Source organism: Marmota flaviventris, chromosome 17 (genome assembly GCF_047511675.1).
Source record: "Marmota flaviventris isolate mMarFla1 chromosome 17, mMarFla1.hap1, whole genome shotgun sequence".
Taxonomy (NCBI): domain Eukaryota; kingdom Metazoa; phylum Chordata; class Mammalia; order Rodentia; family Sciuridae; genus Marmota; species Marmota flaviventris.
Window position 1 is genome coordinate 31,125,771 of NC_092514.1, and position 13,859 is coordinate 31,139,629.

Genomic DNA, 13,859 nt, shown 5'->3' on the forward strand with positions numbered 1-13,859 from the left:
CTCTATCACTGAACTATAACCCCAGCCCCCAAGATGGAGTATTTTATAGCTTCACCTCAAAAACGGCAAATATGTGCAACTCCCATGTTTCTTGTGAGTGGAAAGTTACAATATACTGGAAAACAAATCAAAAGCACAACAGCAACAAAAGTCAGAAAGGTGAACCTCTGGAGAAGCTTGGGACTGTGGATGCCTGGTCAGAGTGCAGGCCGAGCATGGGGAAGATGGATAGATGACAAGTGGTGGCTGCAGGTTCCTCGGTTCCCCCAAGGAGCTGATCCACGCTTGCTCAGCAGGTGAAGGTCACACAGCAGGTGCTCACCTCAGCTCCCTCAGGTGAAGAAGCTGCTGATGTAACTCCCTACTTGCCTCCTAAATGTACCCAGTTGCCTGGCTTTAGGATGGGGACAGCTTCACTGGGCTGCTGTGGTGTAGATTCACTCACTGGAGAGCTGAGGAGTGAAGCACAGGCTTGCCCTGCCCAAGTTTTCTGAACTCTGCATTGGGAAGGTGACCAGGGAACACTGTGGATGCTGATCCTTGCTGCTGTCTCCTGCATGATTCCCACTTGAACTTTCCTGAACGCTCACTTTTTCCGCCTGCCCACCGTTCACTGTGTTTTGCTTTGTGTGTGTACCTGCATCTTGGCTGCTGTGTGACTTTTCTCTATGTGCTGCTCTGCCCTGGGATTGCAGCAGCCCTGGGCTGACTAGCCTGGGCCAGTCATGGAACTCCCACCCCTCAGTGGTCTGCAGCCTGACATCTCCTTAACTCAGAGTGCAGGACAATTGTCCATATGCCCAGTGTGTTTTCAGCCAGTCAGCTGAAAACCTGCAGTGCATCTCAGGTGAAGCTGTACCTGAGCAAAGCTGTGGATACCAGGGGAGGACTCTACTGGTTTTCTGAGTGGAATGCAGGGCTAGAGGGTTCCCTGGGACAGGTTGAGGCTGCAGAGCTGAGTTTTAGAACAACTGCTTCCCCTGGTCCTTCAACTACATTCACTCACGGAGTCATTGCACATGGAATGTTGGGCTCCCAGCACTATCTTAGGGGAGAAATGGCATCCCAAGAAGGAAAAAGAAGTGCTTAATTCGTTTTCAAAATAAATAGTTACTATTTAGGGCATCTCCAACTTTTATTTCTGCCATTTCTTATACATATCATGTCACTGCAGGATGGTTAGTGGATTAAAACCCTTCGACTTCATGTGGATTTTGAGGGTGGCCAGCCATTTCTGCTCCCTGCCCTACCATGATGGAGACATATGAGGAGAGAATACTGGAGGAGACTACAAGTTTTCAGAAGGTTTGGGGTATGATTTTAGCTCTATTTATATTATTAATGTTGACAGATGCCTCACTGTGACTTCCAGCACTGAGTCCTGGATGAGCCAGCGGGTCCCAAGATTCAGGAGCAGCTTAATCCAGCTTGCTTAATCCAGTTTATTGGGGCTGCACACAGCTTCAGTTCCCTAAGATTTAAACTTAGGATTCCACCTCAGTTTAACCCAGTGTTTGGAGAAATAGCTCAAGGTACATGTCTTACCCAAAGCTCACTAGGACAGTCACGCAGGTGTGATGGAGGTAAAGTCACAGCCCTCACTGTTCTTCTTAGGTGAAACTACCTGATAGATATGCATGCAGGGAAGGAAATTTCATGGAATCAAACTTGAGCACCAGTTTCATCCTTGTGGGGCTCTTTGGGGACACCCCAAATGCCACACTCCTTTATACTATGACCTTCATCATTTTCTTAATGGCCCTAGTTGGGAACTCCCTCCTCATTCTTCTCATCCACTCAGAGCCCCGCCTCTGGACCCCCATGTACTCCTTCATCAGCCAGCTGTCTCTCATGGATCTCATGTACATCTCTGTGACCGTGCCCAAGATGCTGGTGGGCCAGGTCACAGGAGACCATATCATCTCCTCCACAGGCTGTGGGATCCAGATGTTCTTCTACCTGACCCTGGCAGGAGCTGAATGTTTTCTTCTGTTGGCCATGGCCTACGACCGATATGCTGCCATCTGTAGACCTCTGCATTACCCACTGTTGATGAACCACAGGGTCTGCCGGCTGATGGTGTCTGGATGCTGGTTCCTGGGAACACTGGATGGCTTGCTGCTTACCTCCATCACCATGAGCTTCTCCTTCTGCAAGTCCAGGAAGATCCTGAGCTTCTTCTGTGAGACCCCTGCCCTGCTGAGGCTCTCCTGCTCTGACATCTCCCTCTACAAGATGCTCCTATACCTGTGCTGCATCCTCATGCTCCTCGTGCCCACCCTGGTCATCTCCAGCTCCTACACCCTCATCCTGCTCCAGATCATGGTTGCTTTCAAGACCAATACAACCTGTGTGTTGAGTGCTTCTGGAATGTAAGGAGGTGGGAAAACATACATCATCTCTAAGAGTCAAGAAGGTGACAGGAGTCCTGAGGTCATCAGTCATGCCAGGTGGCACCCTGACCTCACCTTATTTACCACCAAGGAAGGGAAGCTGGGTGCTTCTGGGACAGAGCACCATCACCAGAGCTGAAAAGCAGCCTCTGCCAGCCGTGGCAACTCCATACTGTGTTTCTAGCTGACCATCAGATCCTGCAGGGTATTAAGGGAATTTGCCTGAATTGGGTCAAAAGGGTCATCTGTGAAGATAAAAGTGCTTGTCTAAAGGTAGTTAGGTTGCTAGACGTAGAGACTCATGTGATTAAACTAAATACTTAAAAGGAACAAAGCTGATCAAGTGAACACCAGCACTGTAAGTCATCCTAACACCATCAGGGCCTGGTTGGTATCATTGCACTTATTATTGTGTTGCTGGTGTCATTGGGAAGTCCATCCTGTGTCACCCTTCCATCAAGTTTCTGGGGTTTTACTTGGCTATTGTTTTCTTGTTTTTTAACAAGTGCTTCCACTCTGGAGAACAACGTGCAAGGGAAAATGGAAGTCTTTGTTGAAGTTGCAGATGGACTCTGAGGTTTATATAGAGATGTGAAAGGGGAGGATTCCCAGCTGCCCTCTGAGTTCTAGCCACTGCCACTCAACTAATGAAGAGCTGTGTGACCTCTGAGAGCCTGCGGAAGCCTGTGACTTTTCCCATGTCATTTTAAGATGAGGAAGAGAAACTTCTTAATCAAATTTCCTGAGGAGGAGGTGCCCTGGGCTGCCTTGAACTTAATATAACAATTAGTTTTTGGAATTATTACAATTATTATTATGCCCTGGAATACCTGACTATAGGTGCCCACCCCACGCCAATCAAGTGTGTGGGCACTCACAGTCACTGTGCGTGGTCTCTGGAGATCTGCTTTCCCTGGCTTTATACTATTGTGTTTTCTGCAGTTGATCCCTGTTGTAAGTATCATGGATTTATTGATTTTTATGTGTAGGATTAAATTGCCTAACTACACCATTATTTATTAATACCTTCTATTGTTGATGAATGTATATGTTGTCTTCAGTTTTTAGCAATTTCAAATAATGCTCCTATCTACATTTTTGTACTTGTGTCCTATTAACATGACTTTTAAAAATGATTGTTATTAATAATATACTGTCCATTAAAAAAAACTGGAAGAAAGTATTTTGAAAGTTTTTACCATGAGGAAACAATGAGTGTTTGAGGGAATAAATTTTTGGCTTAATATGAATATTGCATAATGTATACATGTGTCAAACATTACATAGCACCCCATTAATATGTGCATTTTTACATTTTTTGTAATAGTGCAAGTTAAATTGAAATTAAAAATCATTGTTATTAAGTACATTACACTAATTCAAATAGAACACTATGGTTTATGATATGTTTTACTACTTTTTAAAAATTTATTTGGTATTGGAGGTTGAACCTAAGGACACTTAACCACTGAGCCACATATCCAGAACTCTATATATTTTATTTAGAGACAGGATCTCACTGAGTTGTTTAGGGTCTTGCTAAGTTGAGGCTGGCTTTGAACTCACAGTACTCCTGCCTCAGCCTCCCAAGCCCCTGAGATTATAGGCCTGTGCCACCACACCTGGCCTATTTATTTTATTTTTAATTAACTAATTATAATTCTATAACTTGAAGTACAATGTGGGTTTCAATATTGATTTGTTGTATATCCCAAGATCAATAAGTGAATCCTCATCCAGTGAGAATGGCTATCTTTAAAAAAAAAATAGAAGTAACAAACCCTCGCAAGGCTGTGAATCACTCCCCTGTTGTAAATTACCTGAAGAAAAATATATTAGAAGTGATTTCTATATAAGCATTTTTATTTTTTATAAATGAGGGATTTGAGCACAGACTAACTCTTTCTCTTTAGGCAAGGAATGCATTGGAGTCTAAATCATTCGATACATTGGGTTAGTACAGTACCAAACACCATCTATTTCATTCTGAAGATATTTGCTTCAGGGGGCTAGGCTACAAAGTAACCAGGACCTAGAGTGAGGATGGTGGAGTAGAAGGGAGTGTGTCAGCCAGGAACCCAGAGTGTTCCCTCTGCATCTGCTATCTGCTGGGTGCTCCCTGCTGAGCTGGGGAGGAGACTCTGCACTTCCAGGCCCTTGGGGGGGGGGGGTCACCATAGCAACCCTGGGAGCTCAAGTCCTGCAGTGCTGCCAGAACTGCAAAAAATGTTTTCTGGGTTTGGGAACCCAGGGAAATCCCCGTTGCCTCCAGTTGACACAGACTATCTTCAGAAAGGAAGAAAACATGCAGTTTCTTTTTTCCTCCCACCCTAGAGAATACTCCTGGGCTGCATCTCACAGTCTTATAGGAAACCAGGTGGCCAAGGAGACAGGATAAGCCATCTGCAGGCTGAAGCCCTGCAGGTCAGGTGACTGCAGCTGAGGAGGCAGCCTGACCAACAGACATTGTGGACCAAGGCTGTCACAAGACCTCCATGTCAGGGGAAATGATCAGCATTGTTCCAGAACATATACAGGAAAAACGTTAAGAAGGATTTGGCTGCAAAATGCAAGAGAGTGGGCTTGCTTCTTTCTGCCTGCTTCATCCCAGCTGCTATGATGTAGTGTACACTCAACAGTTTGTAGTTTGAAGGCAAAGTATAATGTGAGTCGGGGGGCGGGGAGGGCAGAGGTTGGGTAATTGATTAAAAATTTTTCACTAGATCGGTCGTATTTTCAGTATTCTACAATCTGCAGGCTGGTATTGAAAATAAAAGCAAACACATAAAATTCAATGCAACACTAAAGCAAACAAGATGATCACTGAATGTCAGGAAACAAGGAGCACAAACAGGGATTAAGAGAGTCAGTGGAGCTGCTAGAAGGACCCCCCTCCGGGTCCCCACAGCACTGACAGGGGTGATGCTTTTGACACATCCATTGAACTCTGAGTATTAGTTTCCATATATGGGGAGATAACAATATATCACACAATTTTCTGGGAGATTAAATGAAGATACACACACTTAGGACAGTTTTTTAATACACTGAACAAGGACTAAGGCTGTGTCTTAACTGACTTAATACATTTCATCAATCAGGCCTTATAGACAATGTGGGATTTGAGATGATTTAATATTGGTAAAGGTTTTGAGTTTAACAAATACAGATATAGAATATAGATAGAGAATGATCCAGAACTGTGCCAGAGAGCTCTGTTGCTTCCTTAGCTCTAACTGCAATGTCCTCCACGTCCCAGAGGGATTTGTGAACAGGCAACTCCCATCCAATCTCTTGTGACTACCTACACCAGGGGTAATGTCACTCTCCTCTTCCTGGTGACTTAGCCAGGCCACACTTCCTGGCCATCTGGGTGAGGTACATCATTCTCTAAGGTGAGTTCAGATAAGCAGGTGGCCCTGGGAGCTCAGGGCCATTGCTGTGAGGGTCTTGCTCACCTGCTGTTGAAGTATGCTATTAGGTCCTGACAGCATTTCCTCATTTTTTCTCTATCATCTGTTTTTCTGAAGAAAAGAAATGTGTTTGCATCTTAAAACTTTCATGTTGTATTTTTTTTATTGTAACATCTTAAGAAATGTATTTTTATTTCCAATTATTTAAGGACATAGGAGTATGTATTTCTTTTTAATGTTTTGGATGGCAGTAGGATGCTGAATTAATTGTTCCAAGACTGAAATTTTGCTGAGGGAGAAGGACTATCTTTACTTCAAGTGGGGGTGACTCCGGGGGGAGGGGGTGTCACAGTAATGCTGGAAGCAATTCTCCTGAGCATGTTCGTGTTTCTCCAAGCACAAGGATGGTGGGGTGGACCAGACCTGGGATGTGGATGGCAGAGGGAACATGGTGCTTTCCTAGGGTGCTGAGGCAGTGATGTGTTCTGCTGCACCCTAGGGTGGGGCGTGGCCCTCTCTCAGGTCACTTGTGTGATGTTAGGCAGATGCCCTGAGATGCTGGATTGTCAGTCTGCAATAAGATGAGCAGGACCTCAGAGGCTCTGGAGAAGGTGAAGCACAGTCAGCAATCCCTGGATGCTGCTGGCTTGTAATGATGGCTGGGTGTTTTTCTACCAGTACTGTTAACAGTCCCCCAAGTTGAGCAGGCACCAGGCTGTTCCCATGAAACTTAAGCAATTGCTTAGAGAAGACTAAAAGTGAGTAGGCAAGACAGGCCCCCTGTGTGCTGCACACTACGTTCCCTGGTCCCTCTGGTGTCCTTGGGGGTTGTTACATGAGGCTCCAAGACAGTGGCAGAGATTGTCCCAGTGTGCCTCCCTCCCCTCACTGCCTCCTCTCTCCTCCATCTTGTCAGCAAATGCTGTCCAGGTCTTTACACCGACTGATTGACTCCAGTCCTTGATTCACCTTGTCCACAGAGGTAAACGGGACAGCAACTCTGTTTCCTCCACCGCGCTCAGACTTCATCTGCCAGCAGGGTGGGATTTGACAGAGAGGAAATCTATATTCGTCTGTCCTCTGTCTTCTGCAGTATACTTCAGGTTTGTTGGGATATTTATATTAAGCAACAAGTTCATTTGCAGTATTGCTTATTCCACGAGCATTTCAGAACTTTGGACTATGGGTGAGCTGAATGTAACAGTTAGTTTGGGGGAATTTATTACAAGATAATGAATGTTCTTGAAACTTGTCATTGTTTTCCTGAAATGCCCCCATGCTAAAGTCTCCCCAGAATGAGGAGACGTTAGTTTCTCCATGTTGGTAAGGGCATCAAAATATAAACACACCATGTAGAAATTGAAAATTTGGAAGGTTTATTCTCTTTAATTAAAAAATATGAAGAAAGCCATTATTGATTTCTCAAGAAAGGCCAGGTATATTTTATGTCCACTGCTGTTCCTAATTTTGTTTGTCACTATTTAAAAATCCACCTCAAATCTCATTTAGGTGTTTTCCCTGCTTGGACTGATAGTGACCTCCTGATAGTGCAGGCCAGGTTTACAAGCCCTTGGTCTCCATCCAGCATCTACACGGAGGCAGCTGAGCATCAAGGGACAGAGTGGACAACAGTGAGCTGTCCCCTGAGGCTTCCCCATTGTTCTGCTAACTCTCTATTTCTCAGTTTCCATGATAATTGATTGTGGCAGTCGATAAAGCACATGATGTTGGAAAACAGTCAAAGCTTTTCTGATGAATAACCTCTAAATTCTATCCTTGTCCACCTGAGATTAAGTGCAAGTGGCAGAGCTTTAAGATGAACTTGGAGGAGTCTAGGCTATGCTGAAAAGAGATGAGTTTTTCCAGGAACCTGTGCTTAGACCAGGGTCTCATAATAAATATCTCAGACAGTTGTTTATATGTTCATGTGAGTATGTTCATAAAAATGTATAAATTTATATAAGGTTATACAATTATAAGTTTTCATATGACATACAGAAATTTTCAAATCCATTTTTAATAAGCTGTATGCTTCCATTTATTTGTGGATCATTTTCTTTCCTACTTTAAATACTAAATTCTTAAAGGTACAAGTAGGTACTAAAATCGGGAAACTGAATTAGTGTATCTCACAATACCATAATGTTAACAGCCATCTTCAGGATAGCTTCATCAGAACGATTAGTATACACATTAATATTTTTAACAGGATGTGCCTTTGTTCTTTTCAAGGTGGTAGTATTCTAAGAATTTTCACTGCTTTAATCTTCACCAAATGCAAAGCCAAATATTATTCTTGTGCTCCTTTTAGACAGAGTGGACAGAGGATCAGGAGGTCCAGGGAAGCTGGACCCAGGTTGGATCCAGCTAGAGTCTGGGCCCCTCACCACACGCCCTTTGGAGGTCTAAGAACCTCAGGGTCCTTCCCAAGGGAAGTAAGGCTTACTGCATACAGCCATGGGACCCTGAAGCGTGGCCCAATCCTGTGAGAAGAGGAGCCTCGAATGTTTGAAATAGATTTCCCCGAAATCATGTTTCCATTACTTTCTAAATATTTCTTATATGAAATATGCCTCTAACAGTTTTTAATGTAGTAGTTGGATCTTAAACTGGGTGGTTTGGACATACTTTGCCCTTCAATAACAAGAACCCTTGGAATAATGACCTCACTTTCTGTCTTACACTATTTGTGTCATATGGGGCACAAATTTCTAATACTTGTTGATAACGATTACTACCATTAAGAAGTCATTGACCCTGAACTGTGGCAATCTCATGATTTACCAATCCCTTTAATACTTGTTTTACAATTTGTTGAATCATAGGTCATTTCACCTCCTGGGATCTGCAGCCCCTGGAACATCCTCTGGTTGGCACAATCAGGCTGGTGCACACACGTGTGCCTGCTCACTAGGCATTCATTTCAGCCTTCTCCACGACATTACCCAAGCTTTTTTGGTGGTCCAGGTGGAACCTCATGGACATCACCACCTGGATGAACAATCACACAGGGTGGACAGATTTCATTCTGGTGGGACTCTTCAGTCAATCCCAACATCCATCTCTGCTTTGTGTGGCCATCTTTGTGGTTTTCTTGATGGCCTTGTCCGGAAATGCTCTCCTAATCCTCCTGATACACTCCAATGTCCAGCTCCACACTCCCATGTACTTCTTCATCAGCCAGCTGTCCCTCGTGGACATGATGTACATCTCCATCACTGTGCCCAAGGTGCTCCTGGACCAGATGCTGGATGTGAGTACCATCTCAGTCCCTGAATGTGGGATACAGATGTTCCTCTATGTGACACTAGGAGGCTCAGAACATTTCCTTCTGGCAGCTATGGCCTATGACCGCTACATGGCCATCTGCCATCCGCTTCGTTACCCTATGCTCATGAACCACAGGGTGTGTCTCCTCCTGGTGTCTGGCTGCTGGTTCCTAGGATCAGTGGATGGCTTCATGCTGACATTCTATCACCATGACCTTCCCATTCTGCAAATCCTGGAAGATCCATCACTTCTTCTGTGAAGTCCCTGCCGTGATGAAGCTCTCCTGCTCAGACACCTCGCTCTATGAGACACTCATGTACCTGTGCTGTGTTCTTATGCTCCTCATCCCTGTGACAGTCATTTCAGTATCTTATTCCTGCATCCTCCTCACCATCCACAGGATGAACTCTGCAGAGGGCAGGAGAAAGGCCCTGGCCACCTGCTCCTCACACATGATGGTGGTCATGCTCTTCTATGGTGCTGCTGTCTACAACTATATGCTTCCCAGCTCCTACCACACCCCGCAGAAGGACATGGTGGTGTCCGTCTTTTACACCATACTCACACCTGTGCTGAACCCCTTAATCTACAGTTTTAGGAACAAAGATGTTACTGGGGCTCTGAGAAAAATGTTGAGTGTGGAACCTTTTTTTCGGGAAACAGTAAAATAGGGAATTTTGGTACCATGGTTTCTTCTCCTTCTCTCCACATCAGATGATCAAGATTTCCTCATCTCGACACTCTCTGGACTCCTACGTCATGGTGTCTCATTCATAAGCATCCTTTCAGGGATCAACTTCCTCTGTCCACTCCTTGTGCATTCAAAGTCCTTATGCAGCTCCCCTGGATCCATGTTATATTTCTAAGTGGACAATGACTTTCTGTTTCATATTATTAGGAAACACATAGTGGATATTTAGAGGAAGTGGTCATGATGTGCTCTACTTATAAGGTGGAGAGAGATAAGGGAAGCGATGAAGCAAAAGGGGGTTCTGTGTTAACATAGATGAGTCTAGATAAAGGCTGTGTGGGAAATAATTCTAAAATTCATTTGTGCCAATTTTTATAAACAATCTCATTTGTCTGTTTTTGCTTTTGTTGTTTATGCTTTTGAGGTTCTACCCAAAAAAAATATTGCATAAAATAATGTCATGAAGCATTTTTTTCCTGTTTTTTAAACCTTTCATAGATTCAGATCTTGATTTATATCTTCACTCATTTAAAGATTTATATCTTCAATCATTTTGAGTACTGTGAGAGATAGGGGTCTAGTTTCATTATTTTGTACATGCGCATTTCTAATTTCCCAGCACCCTTTACTGAAGACACATTCCTTTGCCCAATGTGTATTATTGGTGACATTGCTAAAAAATAATTTGGTTGTAAGCTCATGGATTTATCTCTATTGATTTGCAGTATCTTTTGAAGTCAGGTAATGTGGATGCCTCCAATTTTGCTCCTTTTTCTCAGGATTATGTTTGGTATTCAGGATCCTCTGTGGTTCCATACTAATTTTAGGATATTTTTTCTATTTCTGTGAAAGATATTGAGTATTTTGATGGGGATTTCATTGAGCAGTAAGGATATTTTAACAACATTCATTATTTCGATCTATGAACATGGAATAATGTTCATTTATTTTTGCAATTTCCTTTATTGATATTTTATACTTTTCAATCTAGAGATTTTTAATCTCCTTGATTAAATTTATTTCTAGGTATATTTTCTTTTTGGTAGCCATTAACTTACTAAAGTTATTAGCTTACTAAAGCCATTACATTAACCATACATTGACTTCTTTATTTATTTTTCAGATAGTTTGCTATTACTCTGTAGAGATGAGACTGGTTTTATATGTTGATTTTGAATCCTATTACTTCATGAATTGGTTCATTATTTCTAACAATTTTTGGTGGAGTTTTTTTTTTTTTCCCTGTATAAAATGATGTCATCTGTGTTCAGGGATAACCTATCTCCTTCTCTCCAATTTGGATGCTTCTTATTTCTTTCTACTATCTAATTGCTCTGGATAGATCTTACAGTAGTGTATTAAGGGAAAGTCATCCTGGTCTTCTTCTATATCTTAGAGTAAAGCCTTCAAATTTCCCTATTTGGTATGATGTTAATTGAAGGTTTTTCACATATGGCCATTATTGTGTAGAAATATGTACTTTCTACTCCTAATTTGTGAGCTTTTTTTTTTTTTAAATCATGAAGCGATGTTGAGCTTGTCAAGTGATATTTTTATGCCTTTGAGATAATTATATAGCTTTTATCCTTTATTTTAATGTGATATATCACATTCCTTGTGAATATGTGTTGAACATAATAGTAAATAATACGCCCTGGTTTGGATCCCATTTGATCTTAGTGTACAATATTTTAAATATGCTTTGCTAGTATTTTGTTGAGGATTTTTGCATCTCTGCAATTTTGCATTTCTATAATTTTATTTCTGTTTTTGTGTGTCCATTCCTGGATTCAATATTAGAATAATAAAACATTTATATTATGTTCAAATTTTCTGTCTTTCTGTGTCTCTATGGTTGTTTTTTCTGTCCAGTATTAAGTGAGAAAGATGCTGAAGTTCAATTTCCCAGCTCTACAAGCTAAGTTGTGACCTTTACAAACTGGCTTCCTGCCCTGGTATTCTACTTGAAAATGGGCCAGGTACATTATTTAGAGAAATAAAAACAAAGAAATTTAAATAAGAATCATAAACATTTTATTTTAGTGAGGAAGAATTCCCAGATGACCCCAAATACAAAATAATAGTAACCACATAATATCATTGACCTGAACTTATTGTTTCCTTATGTATGAAGAACCAGAACCTATGGGTATCATTCCCAAAATCAAAATCCAGTGAATAACCTGAAAGCTCTTATCCAAATGCCAAAGGTTCCCGTAGCATGGTATTCTGAGTCAGGTGAAGGTAAGTTGTCACGTGAAACTCCAGAACACTGGAAACAAACCAGGGAGAAAGGGAATTCTTCATGCAACTCTGTGCTGGGTCAGTGTGGGGGTGTGGTGGTGGGCGCTGCAGCAGAGGAGCAAGTTCAGCCCAAGGGCTTCCTCTGCTGATGTCCAGCCCCACCCCCAACCCCGGGGTTTGCAGAGCGGATCCCTGCTCAGCACTTGGCTTCTGGTTCCCCCTGCAGCACATAGTCACCCTCTGGTTCCCACATCCATCCTCAGTTATGATAACCAGCCTTGTCTTCTTTATCAAAACACATTGTTGGAAAAAATCAGACCCTTATGTTGTATTTGCTCATCTATTTACTTACTTTCTCCAAGGACTTATGAGCTCTATGAATGCAAGAATTTCATCTCTTGTTTGCAGTATGTCCATGGATCACAGCAAAGCACCTGGCTCATGAGAGTCAGTTGCTACTCAACAGTGACACGTTCTCGGTGTTCCACAAGTTTTTATACTATTTAGCCACATTTAAAGCTTAATTTCCTAATGAACAACTCCAATTTACTTTCACCTAACAGAAGTTTTCTGTCTTGTGCTTCTCATGTTCTTGATTTCTTTTGAAGCTTTCTTCCTTTCTGGGAAGACAAAAAATAAAAAATAAAAAAATCAGTATTCTTGTTCTGTCTGCTAAGTCCAGTGTCCCAGTTAGTATTATGCAACCAATGTCTCTGCCAAACCTATTTCATCTCCCCAAAAATCAAATGTTTAAATAATACCAAATTTCACAAACTTCTCATCCGAATCCATCTCTCCCCTGCCCCATCCCTCTCGGTACTGTGTAGGTATTCTGTGTTTGGGATTGGGGTCTCTACTAAACTTCATGATTGTGGCATGCTTGGTGGCTAGGAAGTTTCTGTGCAAAGGTACCGAATGGCCTGGCTCCTGGGAAACTCCCATATAAATTAGACGAGGGATGCCTGGCCACTGTAGCAATGTTCTTCAGGAGGGTTTCAACCTTGATCTTAGACACATAACTCCTAGGAATAAAGGAAATTGCTTGCTTGATAACTACAATGTTTTACCAACCTCTGGTGCTCCTGGATCTGCCCACATAATAGTAACTTTAGACAATGGACTTTCTTGAGAACTGCACAAATCTCCTAACATTGCATATTGCAACTGTGGAATGTAACTGCAGAATAAGCAACCTTACTGATATACTAAGCAATAATGTTGTTAGGGTACTACTGACCTAATGTAACCTATTGATATAAAGCTTGGCAGCTTGACCCCTGAGCCACTCTGCCACTTTCCTGCCTCTGCATCTTGTCTCAGGGTCCCCTTAATTATTTATTCTTTACAGCCCTGGGAATTGAACCCAGGGGCACTGAATTACTGAACCACATTCCCAGCACTTTTTTAAAAAAAAAAATTAGAGACAGGGAGATAATAAATTGCTTAGGACTTCACTAATTTGCTGAAGCTGGCTTTGAACTCTAGATCCTCCTAACCTCAGCCTCTTGAGCCACTGGGATTATAGGCATGTGCCACCAAGCCTGGCCCACCTCTATTTTTCAGTGAAGATAGTTTTGTTTTTGTTTTTTTATTATTAGTTGTTCAAAACATTACAAAGCTCTTGACATATCATATTTCATACATTTGATTGAAGTGGGTTATGAACTCCCATTTTTTACCCCATATACAGATTGCAGAATCACATCGGTTACACATCCACGTTTTTACATACTGACATACTAGTGTCTGTGGTATTCTGCTGCCTTTCCTATCCTCTACTATCCCCCCTACACTACCCTCCCCTCCCATCTTCTCTCTCTACCCCATCTACTGTAATTCATTTCTCTC

The 13,859-nt window shown here is 42.3% G+C and overlaps 1 protein-coding gene and 1 pseudogene across 1 annotated transcript; both read left to right on the top strand.

The window, feature by feature from the left end:
* The first annotated feature begins 1,656 nt into the window (after nucleotides 1-1,656).
* Nucleotides 1,657-2,376, top strand: LOC139702498 (olfactory receptor 2T3-like). Its single transcript, XM_071603829.1, has one exon. The coding sequence runs from the start codon at nucleotides 1,657-1,659 to the stop codon at nucleotides 2,374-2,376; it is 720 nt and encodes a 239-aa protein (XP_071459930.1).
* A 6,407-nt stretch (nucleotides 2,377-8,783) lies between these two features.
* Nucleotides 8,784-9,747, top strand: LOC139702382 (olfactory receptor 2T29-like; annotated as a pseudogene).
* Nucleotides 9,748-13,859: the final 4,112 nt, after the last annotated feature.